This window comes from Helianthus annuus, chromosome 8, assembly GCF_002127325.2.
Source record: "Helianthus annuus cultivar XRQ/B chromosome 8, HanXRQr2.0-SUNRISE, whole genome shotgun sequence".
In the NCBI taxonomy this organism is placed as follows: Eukaryota; Viridiplantae; Streptophyta; class Magnoliopsida; order Asterales; family Asteraceae; genus Helianthus; species Helianthus annuus.
In genome coordinates this window covers 81,561,362-81,584,389 of record NC_035440.2, presented here as the reverse complement: position 1 = coordinate 81,584,389, position 23,028 = coordinate 81,561,362, and the positions used below count along the sequence as shown (strand labels likewise).

Here is a 23,028-nt window from a genome sequence, read left to right as displayed (position 1 = left end):
AAGCCTAAATTTATAATTCACCCTGAGCCCTAAAAAGATGACCATTTGGGATCGATTGCTACCAAAACTTCCATCACAAAATTAACAACCAAACTTTATATAACCGAGTTTGAGACCAAACTTTCAAAATCCACGACTAAGCCTTTTACGACCGTGTTTGTGACCAATTTTAGCGTCTGATTTTGTCTATCATCATAAATCTCAGTTGCTTGTGTAATATTTTTAGCACAGATATGAAATATTAATCCATAAAAGATATAACCATGATTTTCGTTTGCGTATATCTATATGATATGTAACTGACTGTTGTGTTAAATAAATAGGGAATGATTATATGTAATAAACAACAAATAGGAGATCTTGTAGATGGGATTAAAAATGGTGTAAAGGTTTCTTATTGGTGTGTGATTTGAGTAATTGGGTTTGTAATATGACTCCCCTCGCACAATTCAAATGTCAACTCCTCTTCCTCTTGTTTGTGGAAACCAAGCATTCAGAGTCTTCGATGACCGGATTTGGATGCGGTGGGAGTTATATACGATGTGAAATAGTGCCAAATAACGACGGTTGGAACAACCCGTGCGTTACGGCGGGTTATTGATTATGAATGACTCTTGCATCAGTATATAAAATGCAAAAATTCTTTAAGTTTTTGCAAAACTTTTTTTTTCCATTTGCCTAACATCTACCTAGCTAACAACACCACATTAAGCATTTAACTTAAGACCATCCGTAATGGGCGTGGATTTTTCAAAATTTGCCACCAAACACGCCCACCCCCTGAGCATTATTGGGCGTTATTGTGCAACTCCCCCCCCCCCCCAGGCGTTTTTAAATCACGCTTTGTTCAAAAATTTGAAGGGCCAATCACATTTAACCTTCCTTTTTTTGGCCAATACTTTTTTTTCGTTGGGTTTTTATTTTTATTTAATTAATTCTCTACCCTTTTTTAACATAATGCCCACATCCCAATACATCAATTTTAGAAAAACGCCCAATAATGCCTCTTTTTGACTGTACTGCCACATGGCGAAAAACGCCCAAAGATGGAGACATTATTCACCCTTACCACTACGCATATTCTTGCACCAATTGCACCACGAAAGTTACCATTCATTTTGTCACATAGAATAATGTAATATTTGAACAATGTAATAAATTATTTTCTGGATGTGTAAAAATTATATTAGTTGATTAAAATATAAATAGTTAGGGTTATTGTAGATGATGTAGAATCTCAAATTTTCCAAAGAACACCAAGAAACTTTAGTGCTTTTGTTTGTATTTTTTTTTTATCAAAAAAGTTGTGGATTTTTTTTTTTATTTACAATAGCAACCAATAAAACGCCCAAAATACCATATCTTTTATTATAAACTTATTACCTATCATGTTTCCTTGATTTATTTTAATCTTCCTGAGATAATTTATTCTAAAACACCCAAGAAACTTTACTAGAAGCATAATCACATGCTTTTTACATTTTAACATAAAAAATGGAGTGCATATTGAAAACTAACCTTCAGTTTTAAAACCATGTTCTCCAACTTCCCGGTTTAAAAAACAGTGTACTGCATGTTGTCGATTAAAACCACTAATAATCTGGATTTCCTCTAGCCACTGTTTCATAAAAACCATTTCAAATCCCAAACTGTAAATCTCAATCAGATATAGCCCCTCTCCACCACTGCAACCTTTAATCGACAGTGTCAAACCACCGACTCAGACGGTTGTGGTGGTGGTTCTCAAGTCCGACAAATTTTTCACGCCAAGGGAGTGGAGGATAATGGCCGGCGGTATACCGTTACTTGCCGGAAACTCACTTCAGGCGATTGTTGTGGTGGATCTCAATCGCCGGTGTGATGAACTTTGTGCCAATTAAGGGACAGACATGTTTTGCAAAGTTTTGGAATTCAAGCATAAAAACATATGAAGCGGTTGAATTGAAAGGGAACTCACAAGCTTTGAGGATTATAACGGGCGTGAAACGGTGGTCAATTACGGGAAACAGTGGTGACGATTGGAGGAGACGCGTCTGAGTATGAAGTTACGGCCATAACGGCGCGTCGGTTTGGTTGCGAACCGTACGTAAAGTCACGTCCTTTGGTTGCACACGTAATCATTTGTAAATGTGTCAGTTTTTTTAATATGGTTGAATTTTAATATATATGTCAATGTCAATGTCAATAGATTTTCTAATCAAACGCATTGCTTAAACGAAGGTAACTTTGAATGAAAGTTATGAAACGGTGCCTTTGTATAATATAATCTGTAATAGCCACGCATCATTTGTGAATGAAACGGTGCCTTCTCCGAAGTGCGATGATGGTTAAAGGCAACTTTAAGTTGCTTTTTGTATAAGGGTATATAATATATTATAAAAATAGCTTGAAGGATTGTGACTTTTTGAAAGGGTGTGATACAAACTATTGTGTCTTAAGTTAATTTTTGTAGTATTATATAATTTGAAAATCTATTTGTGTCTTGGTGGAGTCTAGTTAGTTAAAACTCAAGGTGCAAAGGGTGAGCATGTCGTCTAGGCCAATATTTAGTTGTTTTCGACTTGTTTCCGCCTGGCTTAGACTATTTTAACGCACCTTGCTGAACTCAAGGCAGTTTTGCTTCCCTTCAGATGGTTAAAAAAACTTATCTAATTTTAAGTATGCACACATAGTATTTTAGAAATTGTCTATTCTTCTTTGAACACCCTAAGGTATGTCAAAGAACCGATACCAACTGAACTTTGGACGTAATGCGAGCGAGAATTTCACTAGTTATAGTTATTTATGGTTAGGAATAGTCTACTTAGTTTTGGGATTATATCATGTTTAGTCGTCCGCAACATAAAACTCAACTAATTTTACGAATTAAGCTTGTTTATGATCTACACACACTCTAGTTAGAGATTATCAAAATTGATACTTGTTTCTTGATTAAATGAACTTAGGGAATCAAATCAAATCTATACATATAATAAAAGGAATCATGTTGGGGACACATGGCGTTCTATGAGACAGTCTTAATTATTTTTCTAAATATTTATTATGAAAAGTCAAATATTGATAATATTAAATTTAAAATTTGTAAAAGAGATTTTAATGATAAATACAAGTATAACGGATAATAATATATTAATTATTATAATCATATATTAATTATTAAAATCTTAAAAAATATATTAGCGATTTAAATATTTATAAAGATAAAGATTTTATTTAATTGGTAGTTTTAATTGATAAAAAATAAAAACTCACATACATTTCATCTTTAGTAATATTCATTATTCTTTTATTCAACTTATTTCGAGTATTATACCAAAGGTTCAACAGTGGCATTTTTCTAAACTACCTTTTATTACCCTTCGTTAAATTAATTAAAATTTTATTGTATTAAGATGGAAATTCAAATCTATACATATAATAAAATTTTATTGTTTATCTAATATTAACTAAATAAATAATAAATTAATATTAAATCTTCTCATACTTTAATAAAATATTATCCTTAAATCTAAATTGTTAATTTAATATATTTTTAAAACAAAAACCTCTCTTTCCTACTAATCTTATATTAAATATATAAATAATAAATTAATATTAAATGTTATCTTAATTTATTAAAAATATATTTTTTTTTATTTTTTGGTATACAAAATTATATTTATTCAACTCATGTAAAACGTGAGGTTTTTAAAAATATTTTTTTTTATTATTTTACTATTCAAAGTTATATTTATATAACTCGTGTAATACACGAAGTTTTTAAAGATACAACATTTTTTGTTATTTGCTATGTAAAATTAGATTTATTTAACACGTGTAATACACGGGGTTTTTTAAGAATATAATTTTTTCTTTATTATTTGGTAGATTTTTCAACCCGCCTATACATGGGCTTTTAAAGATACGACGTTTTAGTATTTAATATACAAAATTACATTTATTTAATATGTGTAATACACATGGTTTATTAAGATATAACTCTTTTTAGATCTATTCAAGACGTGTAATATACGGGGTTTTTAAGGATGTAACTTTTTATTATTTGTTAGATTTATTCAACCCGATTATACACGGGTTTTTTTAAGGATACGACGTTTTTAGTATTTAGTATACAAAATTACATTTATTTAATCTGTGTAATACACATGGTTTTTAAAGAAATATTTTTTTATTTGATATAAAAAATTGCATTTATTTAACCCATACAATATACGGGGTTCATAAAGATATAATTTTTTATTATTTGATATATAAAATTACATTTATTCATCCCATGTAATACACGGGGTTCTAACCTAGTATGATATAAATCAATTACTCGTTCTCATCACAAGTACTATATGAATAATAATAATTTCATAATATGTTTGGTCACATATCCTTTATTCACAATTTAGTGATATTGTGTCTAATTTTAAACAGATTTATTTATAGATTAAAATCTTGGTTGAATTTGAAGTAGCGAAAAAGATGTACTGGTTACATTTTAATGATAAAGGTTGGTCATTGTGGCTCTTAATTGACTTGGTGTCAAATGTGATCTCCAGCCCATCTTTTAAGACTTTTTTAACAAGGTTGATGATTTTTTTTTATAACGATAAGATATAGTTTATTTTTGTTTAAACCTCACTTGTCTATTGTACACAAAAAATGCATCCTAACCATCTCTTTGTATTCTTGATGTAACGTATCCAAATTCAAAGTATATATTTTTTTTTTAACGGCAAATTTGGATCACTGACGGACCACTGGAGTATCATCGTGCCACCAGCAGAACCACCCGATCATATCCATCTCCACTAGGCAATAATGCATATACACCAATTCAGGAGGAAACCCAATAAATCTGGGAAAAACCCCCTTTGTGGGAATCGAACCCATGACCTAATGGTCATAAGCCTTATCCCACCACCAAGATACCACTAGGCTATAATGCCATGGGTAAATTCAAAGTATATATACTTATGGATCATGCTAATCACACACAGCCAAAATAATTTTCACACCCTTAAGCGCTCCGCTTTGGCCATAGCGCGGCGCTTAGGGCGACAAAAGGTGATACGAGGTTTCGAATGACTGACTGAGTGACAGACTGACAGACATAAAGCTTCCTAGGTTTCAGTCGTCCCGTGAACCCTAAGCGCCGCGCTTTGGCCATAGCGCGGCGCTTCGATCCCAAATTCTGGCTTTAAATCACTGGCCAGACAACAGATTCATCACTCGAATTGTTTTCTGTCGATCTTCTTTGCTCTATTAGTTAAATTTTTTGAAAAAACGATGTCGTGGTTCAGTAACTATCTTTTCGGTGATTATTCTGACGAGTCGGTTGTTCCTGATTCTTACGAGGGGACCGCTATTTCTGACTCGTTTGAGAAACCGGTGTCGTCCAACTTGAGGGAGACAGAGGTTGTATCTGGCATTCGTTATCGTGATAACACGGTGCAGCTGGATTTGAATACCCCTGTGGAGGACCCTTACGCACAACAAGGTTATTTGAATTTCGGTTACGGTGGCGAGTATAGCTTTGTACAGCAGGAGTGTTATCCAAACGAAAGTTACGGTTGTCAACAAGGTTATTCGAATTTCGGTTACGGTGGCGAGCAAAGCTTTGTACAGCAGGAGTGTTATCCAAACCAGAGTTACGGTTGTGAACAGAGCTTTGAACATCAAGTCTATTCGAATCTCGGTGACGATGGTGAGCCGTAGGATGTGTCTGTTGACGAGGAAGGTTGTTACCCGGTTACATTTTCGTTTGATACAACGCAGACCTTTTCGTCACGTAAAGAGTTGGTGCGTTGGGTACAAGACACGGCAAAAGACAATGGTTACCTCATTGTGACAAAGAGGTCGAATAAAAGAGGAGAGAATTACAAGATTTGGTTTCAATGTACTTTTGGTGGGGAGCATAAGAGTGTAGCTACACAGAGGAAAACGGGTAGCAAGAAAATAGGCTGCCCGTTCGAGATGATCGGGTTTTCGGAATCATCCGGAAGTGTTTGGAGGATCGAGGTGACGAAGGCGAAGCATAACCACACTCCTATTGAAAACTTCGAGGGTCACGCGTATGCGAGAAGGCTTTCTTCGGAGGACAAAAAACTGGTTAAGGAGTTGGCAGAGCAAGATATTCGCAACCAAAGTATTTGGCGAACGCTGACAAAAAACAATCCGGCTAGAAAGCTTATTCCGAAAGATATACACAACGCTGTTCAGAAGATCAACGCCGAAAAAAATGTCGGTAAGTCTCCGATGCAAAAACTTGAAAACATTCTTATCGAAAAAAATTACACTTATTACATGCGCACGAATGAGATATCGAACGAAGTTGAAGACGTCTTCTTTGTTCACGAAAAATCATTCACTATGTGGTGTGCCTTCCCGCATGTGCTAATGATTGACGCCACATACAAAACGAACATGTACAACCTGCCATTTGTTCAGGTCGTAGGCATGACGTCGACAAACAAATCGTTTACGGCTGCTTGTGCTGTAATTTCCGCCGAGAAGTCAGAGAACTACCTATGGGTGTTGCAGAGGATCAAGTCTATGCTGGCAGGATGTATGGAACCGCGCGTGATTTTAACAGACAGGGATTTTGCGCTAATGAACGCGTGTGAACAAGTTTTTCCAAAAGCGCATAAGTATCTTTGTCGGTTCCATATTCAACAAAATATTAATAAGAACAGCAAGAAGAAATTCTCTGACAAGGAGTGGAAAGAATTCGTACGTACATTTTGGACATTGTGCCAGTCCACGACCGAGGAAATATACATGTATAACTTGGAAAACTTTGAAGCACAGCTGAAAGAAGCTGACCGTGAACGTGAGTATTTCTTACATAATTATGTTCAAATTTTATATAATAACAAAAACTGACTATTTACGTTTTTTAATTTTAGAGGTTTATGATTATATGAAGAAATCCTGGTTGGATCCGTACCGTGAAAAGTTTGTATCTTGCTGGATTAACCAAACTATCAACTTTCGCCAGACTACGACCAACAGGGTTGAGAGCATGCATGCAACATTAAAAAGTCACTTTCCAAGTCATCGCAACACACTGGATAAACTTGTACTGTATGTTGATCATGTTGTTGCTAAACAATACGCCGAGATTAGAAGTACCTTTGAAACAAGCCTCCGAAAAGTGATGACGCACCACAAGAAGCAGCCCATGCTTGCATATATTCTCAGAAAGGTTTCAATATATGCGATTGAGCTTTTGAGTATGGAACTAAAGCGTAAGGAAGACGGGTTGAGAGCCTACGGTGCAAGCTGTGGTTGCCAACTTTTTACCAGCTGTGGTTTGCCATGTGCCTGTCGTTTGGAAAAGTTGGAAAATAAAGGTAATTATTATTTTTGAACTTTCTCGTTATGATTTTGCCACCTAATTTGTTTTCATCCACAGGTCAGCAAATCCGGATCACACACATAGACGTGTTTTGGAAGAAGCTTGACTTCAAGCCTGCAAGGAATAAAATAGAGGATATTGATGTAGACGCGGAATTTGAAAAATTGAAAAAACAGATCGATCCAACACCCCCTCAAGTGAAAAGGAGCTTCTTTGAAAAGTTTCAGCAAATCCTCAATCCAGGGAACAATAACAAAAAACCTCCTGCTGTTCTGAAGAAAACTCGTGGTCGACCAACATTGAAAAGGCAGGAAGAAAGAAAGGTTGAAGCTGCTAGACAAAGCTCTTACAATCCGTCAGAAGAAACTTGGGTCGATGCCTCAGACGATCTTCCCCGTCACAGCTCGTACATATCAGCCGAAGATTCTTGCAGAGGAAAGAATACCAAACCGCTCAACCTACACCCTGATTTCCCGAATATCAAGCTCGGTCCTAAGACGGATATAGCGATCCGCAACTACGCATCTCAGATTCCCAACGTGATCCATCCATACATCGTTAAAATAAAGGACGTGAAACCAGATGGTCATTGTGGATTTAGATCGGTGGCTGTTGGGTTAGGATTGAAACAAAATTCATATTTGAAGATCCGGGAACAGCGTCTAAAGGAGTTATGTATGCACGAATCGCTTTGGAGGCAGGTTTCGATCCGGAAAATGTAGGACATTATGATGCGCTGGTTAAACGGATCGATTTTCAAGGGGTGGGACGAGCAGGTATCGAAAATTACATGTCGATGCCTGAGACGGGGTTTCTTATTGCCCAACGATACGGTGTGATTGTTCACACCTTCGACATTCGTGGGAGCGATACAATTTTCCCTATGCTGGGCGGCCCAAACGAAGCTGAGGAACCTCACCTGGTAGTTGCGGTTGTGTTCGTCGACAAGGGGCATTTCATACATGTAGAGCTTGAAGGTTGTTATCCAATGCCTCCCCCAAACCTACTCTGGACATCGAACAGAACAGAGCGCGCAGCAGGCTGGCATACATTATACAGGGATCAGATCGACACGTACGAAATGCTTACGTATCGTGCCCCCGACCTTAATGCAATCCCATATGTTCACGATGTATCTTAAATGTGTTTAATAATAATCACGTTTGTGTTTGTGTATCTTAAATGTGTTTAATAATAACCACGTTTGTGTTTGTTCAATATACACGTTACATCACGTTAAAAACCGAATGTCACCGACACGACCCAATCGGATTCAATACGCACTTGTACGACCCGAAATGACAATATACATCATAATACTGCAATTAATGAAAAAATAAGTCATGTTCATGTACGGTAGGCGGATGTTACACATAACACTTCTCACAGGAGTACTTGTGATTTCAAACCTAAATGACACGAGATAACGGAATAAGACATCACACGTAACCGATTTGATCCGAAACTTGCCGTATAGTCCATATATATTAAAAAATGATGTATAAAAGAAAAAACGGCAAATTTAGACTATTTATTGGCCCGTTTGTTAATTAAATACAATTTTAAAAAATTTAAAAAAACACCAAAACGCCCCGCTATGCCCATAACGCAGCGTTTTGGGACCAAAGCGCCGCGCTATGGCCATAGCGGGGCGCTTTGGTCCCTCGTTATACCCTGAAGCGGGGCGTCTTCCCCCTCACTTCACCCAAACAACAAAAAACACACACAAAGTGCGATTTACACACACTCGAGCCATTTTCGTTGATTTTCCGAGCTTTTCAGCCGCATAAAGGTTAGATCTAAAGCCCTTAATCTTTCGTGTATCATTTCATTCAATTTTATGGCTTGATTGTTGTTGTTTTGAGGTTGATCCGCTGCCATTTTGGCTTCTGTTCTTCAGAATGAAGAACCAAAGCGCCGCGCCGAGGCCATAGCGGGGCGCTTTGGTTCATGTTGATTTTTTTTAATTTGTTTTATTAAATAATCTATTTAATTATTATTATTAGTTTATTAATTTTAATAATTATTTGTTTAATTATTATTATTTGTTTAATTATTATTATTTAATTATTATTTGTTTAATAATTATTATTTGTTTATTTATTATTATTTAATTATTATTTGTTTAATAATTATTATTTGTTTATTTATTATTAGTTTATTAATATTTGTTTAATAATTATTTGTTTATTTATTATTATTTAATTATTATTTGTTTAATTATTATTATTTGTTTAATTATTATTATTTAATTATTATTTGTTTAATAATTATTATTTTTTATTTATTATTATTTAATTATTATTTGTTTAATAATTATTATTTTATTATTATTTGTTTATTTATTATTTGTTTAATTATTAATATTTGTTTAATTGATCAACGTGCAGGGATGGATTTATCCGATGAGGAGATTGAGCATATTGATGAGGGATTGGTGGGGGACGAGGAGGAGCCGGCATGTCCGTATCTTCAGTTTCCGGTGGGGTCGCGGGCGAGGAGGAGATGCGCTAGGTTGCGCACCATACCGATTGGGGAGCACGTAGGCATAGACTGGGAGCTGCTATCTACCGTGGGGGAGATCGAGCGGGCGCGTGACATAGTTGGGCTAGATACTCCCTGGTCGCGCCTATTTGAGTTAGCGATGGAGGACTCGTACCCTGAGCTTACGTACGAGTTTTGCTCTACGTTTACATACGCGCCGCATCCGGCGGATTACGTGGAGGACCCTTTATTTCCGGTACACGAGGTTACATTCCGTCTGGCCGGTCAGCAGTTTGAGATGAGTGTGCGGGAGTTTGCTGTCCACACAGGTTTGTACACTGAGCCTGAGCTTGATACTGATTTATATACGCAGGCTGTTACGATGATGGACAGGCAGACGCTTATTAGTTTCTGGAGGGCCATTTCCAGGGTTCCCTTTGGGAAATCCTGGCAAAAGGCCACCACCATTGTAGATCCCTTGTACCGATACCTGCACCAGGTGATTGCGTCGACTATCGTGCTGCGGGGTTCCAGCAAGGAGAAGGTCAACCTTAGTGACCTTTTCTTTCTTTACTGCCTACTACGCCGCCAGCCCTGCGATCTAGCAGCCGGCCTGGCAGAGTACTTTGCTACTGCATACCACCGGCAGCTCCGCGGGTATCTTCACACTGGCTCGTTTATCACCGCCATTGCACGATCGCTAGGGATCGTGCCCTAGCTAGATCCGCTGCTGTCCGATCCGGTCCCGTCATCCAGGTTGGGCCGCGCGTCAGTATCCGCTATGCAGATCACCCGTACCTTTGATGTCGGTCTGCGGTTCAGGGGTGCTGACGGGCTGATTTTTCAGCCAGTGGAGTTGCCGGAGGTCATCCCGGTTGTTATTGAGGTGAGGCCTGGGATCTTAGCCCCTCCTGATGTTCAGCAGGCCGCTCGGCGGGCTCAGCGACAGGCTCTGGGCATCGATGAGCCTGAGGATCAGCCTGAGGGTCAGGCTCAGGCTCAGGCTCAGCCTCAGCCTCAGGCTCAGGATGATCCGGCGCAGGAGGACCGGGTCGAGGAGGTCCACGTACCACCAGTTGGCCAGCTCCTGAGCCTCCACAGTACCCGCAGCACGTTTACGCTGACCTACCTCCGGTAGCGCGTGAGGTGGCTCGGGACTTCGACCGGCGCCTCAGACGTCAGGGCGCTCTCATTGACTGGATGGTCCAGACGCTCGTTGAGCTACGAGAGCTCGCTGCGTTGCCTCCACGTCCCCTCCCACCGTCCCCACCGCACGAGGATTAGTACATTTAGTTTGTTTGTTTAGTGTTTTGTTATGTATTATGTACTCAGTTGTACCTTTTTGTTGTGTATTGTATGTACAAACTGATATATATATATATATATATATATATATATATATATATATATATATATATATATATATATATATATATATATTGCAGTTAATCTTCTATTTACATCACATTTAATTCTTATGGCTTTCTGTATATTTTATTTAACGTGTTCGTTTTATTTAACGCTCGTTGAACTTATGTTATACACCTTCTATAAAAATAATGACGTAACGACGTAATTATAACGGCAAATTTAATAAAATAAAATAAAATAAACAACGTTTTAATTCAAAAAAGGCAACATTCAATCATTCAAAAACAAATAACGTGTTCGTTTTATTTAACGCTCGTTGAACTTGAACTTATGTTATACACCTTCTGTAAAAATAATGACGTAACGACGTAATTATAACGGCAAATTTAATAAAATAAAATAAACAACGTTTTAATTCAAAAAAGGCAACATTCAATCATTCAAAAACAAATTCCCATTCACAACGGCAAATCTCACATAAAATTTTTTTACTACAAAAATCTCTACCATACTAATTCAACCAAAAATCCCTACCAAACTAACCCACATCAACCCAAATAAACCCCAACCCAAGCTGTTTGTCTTTTTTGCACATCCAAAGCGCCTCGCTATGGCCAAAGCGGGGCGCTTTGGCTTGGTCAACAGACAAGGACTGAAGCGCCCCGCTTTGGCCATAGCGAGGCGCTTTGGATGTGCAAAAAGACAAACAGCGTGTGCGAATAGACCCAGCCATACTTATTTAGGATGTGGATAGTAACTTTGTCAAAACCGAATCTAGTTTCGGTTTATGTTATAAACACAGAAACTAATATCAAATTTTAGCAATATTATATCATTTACCATAAATATCACAAGCCAATCTTCATACAGTCGTTACAAAATGTGCATAAGACCATAGGTAATGGTTAATGGCCACTAAGGGGCATTTTTCACCACATCATCATCATAATGCCCTTTTAAAAAAGGTGTAATGGTTAATGCTCATTTCATTTATTACTTTCCATTATTTTTGTTCTCTTTGGGCATTATTATAGAAATGCCCCTCACTCTTCATGCCCCTATAATGCCCATGAGTAATGGTGTAAGGGCATTATCAAAATCTTTCATGCCCTTATAAAGCCCCATTACATATGGTCTAAGATTTCTAGCAAATCAACATGTATAATTTAGGGTAAATTACACTTTTCGTCTTTTATGTTTGTAGCGGGTTGCAATGGATGACCTTTAACTTTAATAATTACAGTCACAATCATTTATTTGCAAAACCTGTTACACCTTAGGTCCTTTGACCCTAACCTGGTTAAAACTTTCAGTTAAGTGAGGTCATGGGCAACCCACATGAGGGCAAAACAGTCATTTAATACAAAAAAAAGAATGTCAAAATTTAAAAACTTCTATAAAATTTTATTAAATGACTGTTTTGCCCTCACATGGGTTGTAAATGACCTAACTTAACTGAAATTTTTAACTAGGTTAGGGTCAAAGGACCTAAGGTGTAACAGGTTTTGCAAATAAAGGATTATGACTGTAATTATTAAAGTTAAAGGTTATTCATTGCAACCTGCTACAAACATAAAGGACGAAAAGTGTAATTTACCCTATAATTTATTTTGAACGGCGAATGATCACGTTTAAAAAAAGGTATCATTTACAGAATGAGTGAGATTATGCAAAAGATTAAAAAATATAGGTTTTCGAGGGTAGGGGTGACAGTTTAAGACGTGTAAAAAATATACTATGTAATTTTATACTTTTTTTAATAATTAAAATTTCGGAGGCTAGGTTTTTTTTTTGAACGACAAAAAATCTCACGTGTAAATCCACCCTACTCAGGGCTATATCCAAGGTCGACTCCTTAACAACCATGAGACCGTTCGTCCCCCCCCCCGATGCGCGGGAACCGGATGAATTCCATAAACCCTCGCCCCCCGTCAGGTTTGAACAAGGGATTAAAGCCCCGATCCATCCCTTCACCCAAATTTCCCTTGAAAATGGCCCAAGTGAGAATCGAACCTCATCTCCACTAGGGAGGATAGACCAATTTACCACTAGACCAAGTTTCTAGACCAAGTTCCTAGGGCAGGAGGCTAGGCTTTATCATTTCTTCTTCTTGGTACATAAAACATATTGTTGGGTTATAGATAGAGGTGTACAAAAAAAAAACCGATTTTAGAACTGAAACTGAGAAAAAAACCAAAACCAACTTTTTTTAACCGGTTTTTTATAACTGAACCGAACCACCGGTTGTTGACCGATTAGAGATATTCATCTTCGATATAACAACCCTCCTAAATAATTTTCGACACCCCTAATATATTTAAAGTGTCCCTATATGTCTTGAAATATACCCCGTACGTGAAAACCGAGCCTAAAATACCATATGTAATTAAAAATTTATTTAAAACAATAAATAAGGGGTGCTCGCGGGGCGCGACCTCCTTGTCTATAAGTCGTCGCGGGCCGCAACAAGCTAGGCCACCAGGACACCTCCGGTGCCGCCACGTGTCGAGTCTAGTGTCCGAGTCGGACGACCTAGGGCCTACCCTAGCCACCCTCGTGGGCGGCATAGCCCTTGGCTACCACCTTTGCGGGGCACGTCGAAGACTAAATGCAGCCCTATAAATTGAGGGCATCGGCTTCAGTCCCAAACCGCTCACAACTTTCTTCTCTCTCGAATTTCTGCATAATTAAAGTAAGGGGTATAATACCCCCTAAATAACAAAGTTCTGCCTCGTTGTAAGTATCATAACCCCGGTTACGTATTAGATACGCTGCCCGATTGATCTAGGGTTCCGTAACGGCTGTCGAGGTTCTGCCTGACGTAGTCATTGGAATGTCGTCTCGGGGAGGGTATTACTAATGTAAATATTGGGTTATTATACTAACGCGTGTGTATTTGTGTGTAATTAATAGATAATCACCAGGAAATCTTTAAGGAAAACCCTAAGACAGCAAGGTGAGTAATCTCCTTTTTGTAAACTGTTTTCACAAAACCTTTATTTATTTTAAAGTATAATTAGCAGTGATTGAGTCTTTATAATTCTTCAATTACTGCCAGTATGTTGGGTTTTTGTATACAAAATGTGGAACACGTTACCATTGGACAAAGAGTTAGCCAATGGGTAATATGACCCACCAGTCAGGATTGACAGTAGTGAATGAGTAATTGTGTAGATATAAACATTGTAATCGCTCTCAATACTGTTAAATGATAAAACTTTTCTTGATTAAGCTGGAATTCACTCACCAGTATTTCCCATTAACAAAATGTTTTTAAACGCGTTTCAGATAACAAAATGTGAAAGCCAAATAGAAGCCAGCTGGACAGCACTAAAGGCTTGGAAAAGTGGCTATAAAAGTTATCTAAATAAAGAGATGTTTTTATTAAATAAAATAGGGCTTATCCCTATGAAAATGTGTGTACTGAAAACTTGGGATTTTCTCATATGTTTAATATTATAAAAGTGTGGTATTTTACTCTGATAAAATATTTCCTAACTACGGTCCTGATGTAATTTCCACTGCCAAATTGATAATCACCGATACCACTAAAACTGGCCGCGACCGCCCGTTCCCGGGTAATTAGGGGACGGGGGTTGCGACATTCAAAGTCGGTTTAAAACCGAATCCTGTTATAAAGAACCGGTAAAAAAACAGCTTTTTTTTTTGGAATACACTGGTTAAAAACCGGTCGTAACCGGTTGGGCCGGTTATTGTTTTGAGTAAAATTAAAACAGTTAGTAACCGAAACCGTTTATGTTTTTGTTTTTGATGAAAAAAACCGGTTCGGTTAATAACCGGAAGCGGATTTGAAAAAAACCGATTTGTACACCTCTAGTTATAGATATGAGGTATAAAATAGTTAAACGAGTCGTATCTTGTTTGATACATATTTTAATCGCGTCGTCTCTGACATGTTAAACCTGATAAGACATGTTTGGCCAGCCTACTTGGGTGTAACTCTTCATTGATCGATAGTACATCATGTATGTAAAAAAGATATCAAATAAATATGCGTTAACCATATAAATACCCATATTAAAAGATTATTATCGAAAATAAATGAGAAAAATACCCATCTTCAAAATTTTCAAGGTAACTGAAAATTGAAAATCGAATTGGACTTCTTAAAAATGAAAAATTAACGTGTGTATGCACGTTTGATTTCATTGATCTAACCCGAATTGAATTTCTTAAAGTCGAATAATAAATAAATTCACTTAGTTCGGTTTTAAAGGGTTTCGACTTAGTTTTGTTTCCAGTTTAATCGATTTGTAACCAAATATTGAACTCCCGTACATTCTAATCATTATCTTTTTAAGATAATAGAAATCGTAGTACTTTTCCTTTTTCCCTTAAAACGAATCACCAATATTCTGTTTCATTGTGAAGGAAACTAACAAGAACTTCAATTTTGGTTTTCCATCGTACAATATCAGTACCTAAAAATATGACAATTGTTAAATTCGTGAGGCAGAATGATCGGATCAAGTTTTGGAACCGTATTCGATAACCGGTCCTACCCCAAACCAGTTAGGAGACCAACCCGATAAACCCACAAAAAGTTGAATCAACCCTACCTCTCACGATCCAATTCTTAAGTTGGATATTGGCCAATTTTTGGTATTGGTTCCCAGGGCTAGTTTCGACTTTCGAGTTTCGTCACCTTACACACACACACACACACACACATATATATATATACATATATATGTTATGAACATAGCTCTGTTGCTAACAAAAACTATAAACTGAATTTATAATGTAAGGCTGCTAACAAAAAAACTATAAAGGGAAAATTACGAAAATAGTCATTGACCACCATGACATTCAAAAAAGGTCACCTCATACATCCTTGGAGCGACCTCTTAAGCACCTGAAGGGTCCATATACAGACCTCCCAAGCACCCAATAAAACTGGACACATGCCGTTTCAAATGTTGCAGGTGGGCACAGACGCGTCCCATGCACTTCCAAACGCATTTTATGCCCTTCCAGACACATCCTATGCACTTCCAGACGCATCTCATGCCCTTCCAAACACATAAATGAAGGGATTTACAAATACACATTTCATCCATGATATGTCACTCTAAAAATACATGAGGTGATCAAATCTGAAAGTGGTTTTGGAGTATGACATTCTTGTAATTTTCCCAAATTAAAAAAAAAACATGAAAGAAATTTAATCATACATCAAAATACTTGAGCTTTATGCTTTTTTAGTTAATATATAAAAAAAACCAATAAAAGAAATTTAATCATACATCAAAATACTTGAGCTTTTTATGCCTTGAGTTAAACTTTATTGTACTTTATTTTAGTTAATATATAAAAAAACCCAAAAAAGTCTAGAAAGTCCTATTTAGTGTTCACTTTCATCATCATCGTATCCTCCGTCCAAATCAACCCACTTTAACTTCTTCCTCCACCGCCGCCACCACAACTACCACCGCCATGGCCACCGCAACCGCTTCACTCTCCTTCACCAGACTCCTCTCTTCCGCCACCAAACCCCACCGCTCCTTCACCCACCACCACCGCTCCCTCTCCTTCAAACCCCTCAAATTCTCCACCAAAATCTCCGCCACCATCTCCGTCGGCGACAAACTCCCTGACGCCACCTTATCCTACTTCGACTCCTCCGACGAACTCCAAACCACCACCATCTCCGACCTCACCAAATCCAAAAAAACCATCTTATTCGCCGTCCCGGGCGCCTTCACACCCACCTGCTCCCAAAAACACCTTCCGGGATTCGTGGAAAAATCCGGCGAGTTAAAATCAAAGGGTGTGGATACAATCGCGTGTGTTTCGGTTAACGATGCGTTTGTGATGAAGGCTTGGAAGGCTGATTTGGGAATTGGGGATGAAGTGTTGCTACTGTCTGATGGGAATGGGGAGTTTACTCGAGCCATTGGGTGTGAACTGGATTTGAGTGATAAACCGGTTGGGTTAGGGGTGAGGTCCAGGAGGTATGCTATGCTTGTTGAAGATGGGGTTGTTAAGGTGTTGAATCTTGAAGAAGGTGGGGCTTTTACTTCTAGTGGTGCTGAGGATATGCTTAAAGCTGTTTGATTGAGGTTTGTTTTGTAAGTGGTTGTTGCTTACGTGCTTGTTTTTTTTAGGTTAATAATGTGAGTTGTGATGTTGGATGCTTGGTTTAGGATGTTTGGATTGAGAAATAAAACAAAGATTCATGTGATTGTTCGTTAATGAACATGAATGTATGAAGTATGCTGACTGAGAGTTTAAAACATTCTACTATTCTAGCTTATATGTTAAGATTTACGGTTGGTTGATCTACAAACTTTTTTTATGTTTTTTTTCCTTCTAAATTTACATTTTGATATCAATCTATTAGCTATACGCATATAATGTGTGTGTATATATATATATGTATATATGTGGTGTGTGTGTGTGTGTGGGGGGGGGGGAGGGAGTGAAAGTGCACTAATTTTAACGTTATTTTACTAATCGGTCTTTGTCCCGATTGCTGAGTGTTATGTGCCTTATGTCCAAGGCTTGATGCAAAACTACTATCGAGCTGGGGTCTCACTGGAAGCCGCCTCTCTATTCCTACGGGGTAGAGGCAAGGTTGTCTACATCTTACCCTCCTCACACCTTACCTTTGCTTTGCTATTGGTGGGATTTAGTGAGTATGATGATGATGATATCAATCTATTAAGTCTCCAGTCCACAGTTTATACGGGTCGTATAGGAGTAAGAGAATGTCTGAGTTGTTTGGCTGCACAAGTATACGGACAATATACATGTATACGAGCCTTGTATACAACCCATAAACATATCTATGAGCCTTATATATATACGACTAGTATACATGGATACGAGCTTTATATACGATCCATAAACATACGTATGCTCCTTATATATGACCGGTATATATGTATACGAGTTGTGTACTTACATAACCAAACACACTCAAATATTCCCTTAGACCATGGGTATGGTGGGCGTGGGTTTGGGGGCATGAGTTGACACGTGGAAAACAAACCCAAACCCACACCCATGGGGTATGGTGGGGCTTGGGTTGGGGGCATGAGTTTGGTTTGGCTATTGAGAGCCCGTCATGTCACCTTGCTAGCCCGCCCCACGCCCGACTTCAAACCCAAGCCCCAAGGGCCACGCCCAAACCCACGCTCCAACCCAAGCCCCCGGGGTGGTGACTTGGGCGTTTTCCCCCAACCCAAGCCCCATACCCCCATAGCCTTACCAGTATAAGACCGATATGTATGTATAGGAGCCGTAAAATGATAAACTGTTATGATTTTCATCAATCATATTAGATAACGATAATTAGGCTATAGAAACACTCTCATATGTTCAACAGAAACATATAAAAGAAAACTTAAGAAGCCCCAACACAGAGAAATTGAATCAGGAAATATAATCAACATTGGAAGACAGCATTTACCTGTCAACACATGAGAACTCCTTCCAAAAGATGTTACATAATATAGTCATTTGTAGGGTTGCAAATAAACCAAACGTTCGGCAAATAGTTTGTGAACCGTTCGGCGGGAAGTTCGTTTGTGTTCGTTCATTTATTAAACACACGAACATGAACAGAGTCTGTGTTCGTTCAATTATGTTTGTGAACGTTCGGTAACGTGTTTGTTTGTGTTTGATACTTCATTAGTGTTTTTTGAATATATATATATTATTTAAATGCTTCAAAATTCAGACAAATGATATATTTAATAAGTGTCGGTGTATTATATATTATGTTCATGAAGGCTTGTTTGTGTTCATCAACATTAGTTCATCGTCATTTGTGTTCATCAACGTTCGTCTTCATTCGTTATCTGAAATTAACAAAAGAACACGAACAAGTTCATTTATTTAACAAACGAACACAAACATAAAATCGCGTCCGGTAAGTGTTCATCAACAGTTCGTGAACACATATGTTTCTTAAAAAACGAACACGAACAAGGTGTTCGTTCGGTTCATTTGCAGCCCTAGTCATTTGGCCTCAGAACCATAATCTGATATACAATAAAAAACAATCAACATTTGCAGACAGTATGTCCATTATTAAACCATCACAATCATGTCAAATGTTTTTTCATAAAAAAAAATATAGAAATCAGTTAAGACAAAATGACATGAAGAAATCAAGTGAATTGGGTGACTTCCAACACACACTTTCCTTCCTTCTAAGCTATTTTTTTTAAGTTTATTTTACCCTCTTGACCTGTTAGACACAAAACGTTAGCCAAAACGACTCATTCATATTAGTAAACGAGGCGAAAAGCCGCCTATACAAGTTTTCTCTTTTTACCCAGAACTGTAGTATTATGTAATTCTTACATGAACTCTTTGAACCACAAAAAGGATAGCTGATCAATAAACATAAGTTGACCACTGCAGAAGTCAACCTTAATAGGACTGCTTAATTTGAAAGCCTTGGAAGAACTTTTTTTCTTCTAAAGCTAGTACAACTGATAATGGTGAGAGTTCTTCCACTTGTGCTTTGTGTTTTTCAACTGCTATTTTTTAAGTTTATTTTACCCTCTTGACCCAGTAGAATCCTTTTAAACTTATATTTAAAGTGATCATGAAATACATGTTTCATTCTCCTTCACTTTTAACTCCTTTAATGGCAAGTTGTCTTCTTTTCTTGTTAATAAGTACTTTTTTTGTGGTATGAACACTTGCGTAGTTGTCAGTAGCGACAAGTTACCTATATACTCAGTGGCGAAGCTTGAGATTTCCGACCGGGGGTCGAAAACGTATATACCAAAAAATTTCTATAAAACCGGGGGGTCGAAAACGTATATACCAAAAAATTTCTATAAAACCGGGGGTCGAAAACGTATATACTCAAAATTTTCTATACGAAAATTACATACTCTCCATTATTGAGCGAAAAGTTCGGGGGGTCGGCTGCCCCCTCCTGCCCCCACTATGTTGTGCCCCTATATATACTACGTAGCGATAGCGATGAATTAGCGCCCGCTGTTTCATGTTTAGTGAGAAACAAAAAAAAAATACATGTTATTGATTAGTGGAGATGAGGAAAATACATGTTACAATACCAAACCTGAGGTATAGTGCAGTGGAAATGGGAAAAAATATAAAATAAAAATGTCGTTATTTGCCGCTATTTACTATGTAATGACATATGACCTATACGCTACTTAGCGCGCTATAGCAATCGCTATAGCCGCTTTTAACAACTATGAATACGTGTACAAAGGGGCTATCTTTTCTCCTTGCTTATGTGTCTCATTGTTGGAGATTTTTTACAATGTTTTTTGTATGGGTTTATATTGTGATTATTTACCTAATTAAACGAACTAATACTGTTAGTTAATTATAAATGAACACTGAATAATTTTTATAAGACATATGAATGTCTTTTTTATTTAATGCATTGCTGACTACAAGATTTCTTTTCAATCATTCACACTGCCGGCTTTATGGTGTGTAGGAAGGAACTCCGCACAAGGCAGAGGGACACCTGATTTAAAAAAAAAATCAATATGTATATGTTATTTTTTTAAAATAGTAAACACATACAATTCCAATATAGGCTCATTTACAAATATTTTTTATGGTTTAGAATTTAGCTCACTTGGCGTTAGGTTTATTGAGCCAAATACTAATTTGATTATTATTTTTTAAATAACAATAAAACATTACGGAAGCAGGGGCGCAACTTTGTAGGGCCGGGGGGCGCCCGGCCCCCTGAACTTTTTGCTCAGTAGTGTCCGATATGTAGTTTTCGTATATAATTTTTTAGGTATATACGCTTTCGACCCTTGATTTTATAATTTTATTAGGTATATACGTTTTCAACCCCCCGGTCGGAAATCTCAAGCTTCGCCACTATACGGAAGGGCATATTTTTTCAAGCTCGAACATAGTACGTGAATTCTCGGAGACGTCTCTGATCATCCAATACATATATTTAAGTATTTAACCATATTATTTGTTATAAAATGCATCTTCTCTTGATGGCCAACTCTTTCACCTCTCATAGCCGTTATCTGAGTCACAAAAAAATGAGTAAATTAAAAATTACAATGTAAAGATAAAACCATCATAAACAGGAAATGATACATATATATATTTTTTTTACTTCAGTTTTACTAACTTTAATCAAAAGAGTGAAAAAAAAACCTCTACAAATCAAAGTAGGCTTCTATGGTATTCGTCGTTCAACTAGTTAAACAGGATGACATGGTTGAGGGCCTGAGGCACCATGGTTTTACTTTTACCCCAAAGCCATGGTAACATGGTTGAGGTTTAGGGGCAACCTACGTGCCTAAAAGTAATGTTAACTATGGTTGAGGCACTCTGGTTTTACCTCTAAAGCTCGGGTTCGAGTCTCACCCATTGCACTTTGGGTGGAGGCACTTAACTGGCTTGGTAGTCTTTGAGGGGTTTTACCCAGTTGAACGTCGTGTCACTCTCTATGCCAGCATGAGCCCTATTGTAATAACTAATAAACGGCCGTCTGGCCTTGGTGGGACTGAACCTCCAATGGGGAGGTGCGACGAGTCGATGTAGATAATTTGTCGTTAAAAAAACTAGTTAAACAGGGAACTGATTATATTGTTCGTTTAGTTACAACGTGATCAACACGACTCAAATGAAGCGACAATTTTAAGCAAAGTAGACAAAACCAGAATGAAAATTGGTAAAAAATCATTGATTGAGTGGTTCCACTGATGACACGATGATACTTCAATGGTCCGTCAGTAATACATATTTGCTGTTAAAAAAAGATCATTGATGCTTACCTCATCCAATTTCAGGTCCATTAGTTTTAATCCCGGGCAATTGAGCCTTAAAAAGATATTTGTCATGGTTTTAAATTAAAGAAGGTGTATCATATTTAACTATTTATCTTGTTAAGATTTGTGTCCATTAAAGCACATCATGTGACAGAGGATTACAATGAGCAATTATACATATGTGGGTTTAAAAGAGGCATGCACTTCAGCACTTCTATTGTTTATCATTAGGTAGAAGGGTAAATAACCGTGTTTTAACATGTGTAAATATAAGGTTTTAAGTGTTTATCATCATAAAACATGGTTACTTTGAGTGTGTTTCTATTTGTAGGTACCCAAAGCTTAACGGATGGATATTGAAGCTAAACGGGAGGTTTTCGGGAAGATTTATGAAGGTTAGAAGCTTACACACAAGTTGGGAGTTGAAAAATGCAAAAAATGGTGAGAAACCAATACTTGGCGCAAGAAGAAACCAGTTTGGCGCAACCTGGTGTCAGTTTGGGCGCAATACAGATGCTAATCAGTCAGGGGCGCAACCTTGTGCCAGGGGGGGCGCAACCTTGCGCTGACAGCAGATAGTCATGCGAAAATTCAGGATTTCACTTTATTTTAAGATATCTTCAACCCCAAAACGAGATATTCACTAACCCTAGCCGTTTTCCACTTCCCAAGGACGAATTTTTGAGTTCCCAACCTCAATTTTCATCAATCTTTCATGCAATCAAACATCCAAGACAACCAAGAAGATCAAATCATGACTATGAGTGGCTAGATTCTTTTGTGACCACCTCCGGGTGGATGGTTCATGTATGTGAAACTCAAACCTTGTTTATTTAGTTCTTTGAATTGTTTTTCATAACTTGAAGAATACTTGTGGTTTAGTTTTGTTTAAAAGAATTGTGAGTGTTGCAATTATTCATCTTTTACCATTCGCATTCGGTTTTCTTGCATCGTGAGTAGTTTGGTTATTGGGTGGGTTCTTGGCACTTATGATTTGGTAATTAAATTGCATAGGTTATTATTAAAAACTTGTCTTTGATTATCAATCAAACTAAACCG

At 37.4% G+C, this 23,028-nt stretch overlaps 1 protein-coding gene across 1 annotated transcript; it reads left to right on the top strand.

Annotated features, from left to right (window-relative positions):
- Positions 1-16,537: 16,537 nt before the first annotated feature.
- On the top strand, positions 16,538-17,509 carry LOC110873190 (peroxiredoxin-2E, chloroplastic). Its single transcript, XM_022122119.2, has one exon. It carries the CDS (start codon positions 16,661-16,663, stop codon positions 17,279-17,281), a length of 621 nt encoding a protein of 206 aa, XP_021977811.1. The 5' UTR covers positions 16,538-16,660; the 3' UTR covers positions 17,282-17,509.
- The last annotated feature ends 5,519 nt before the right edge of the window (positions 17,510-23,028 follow it).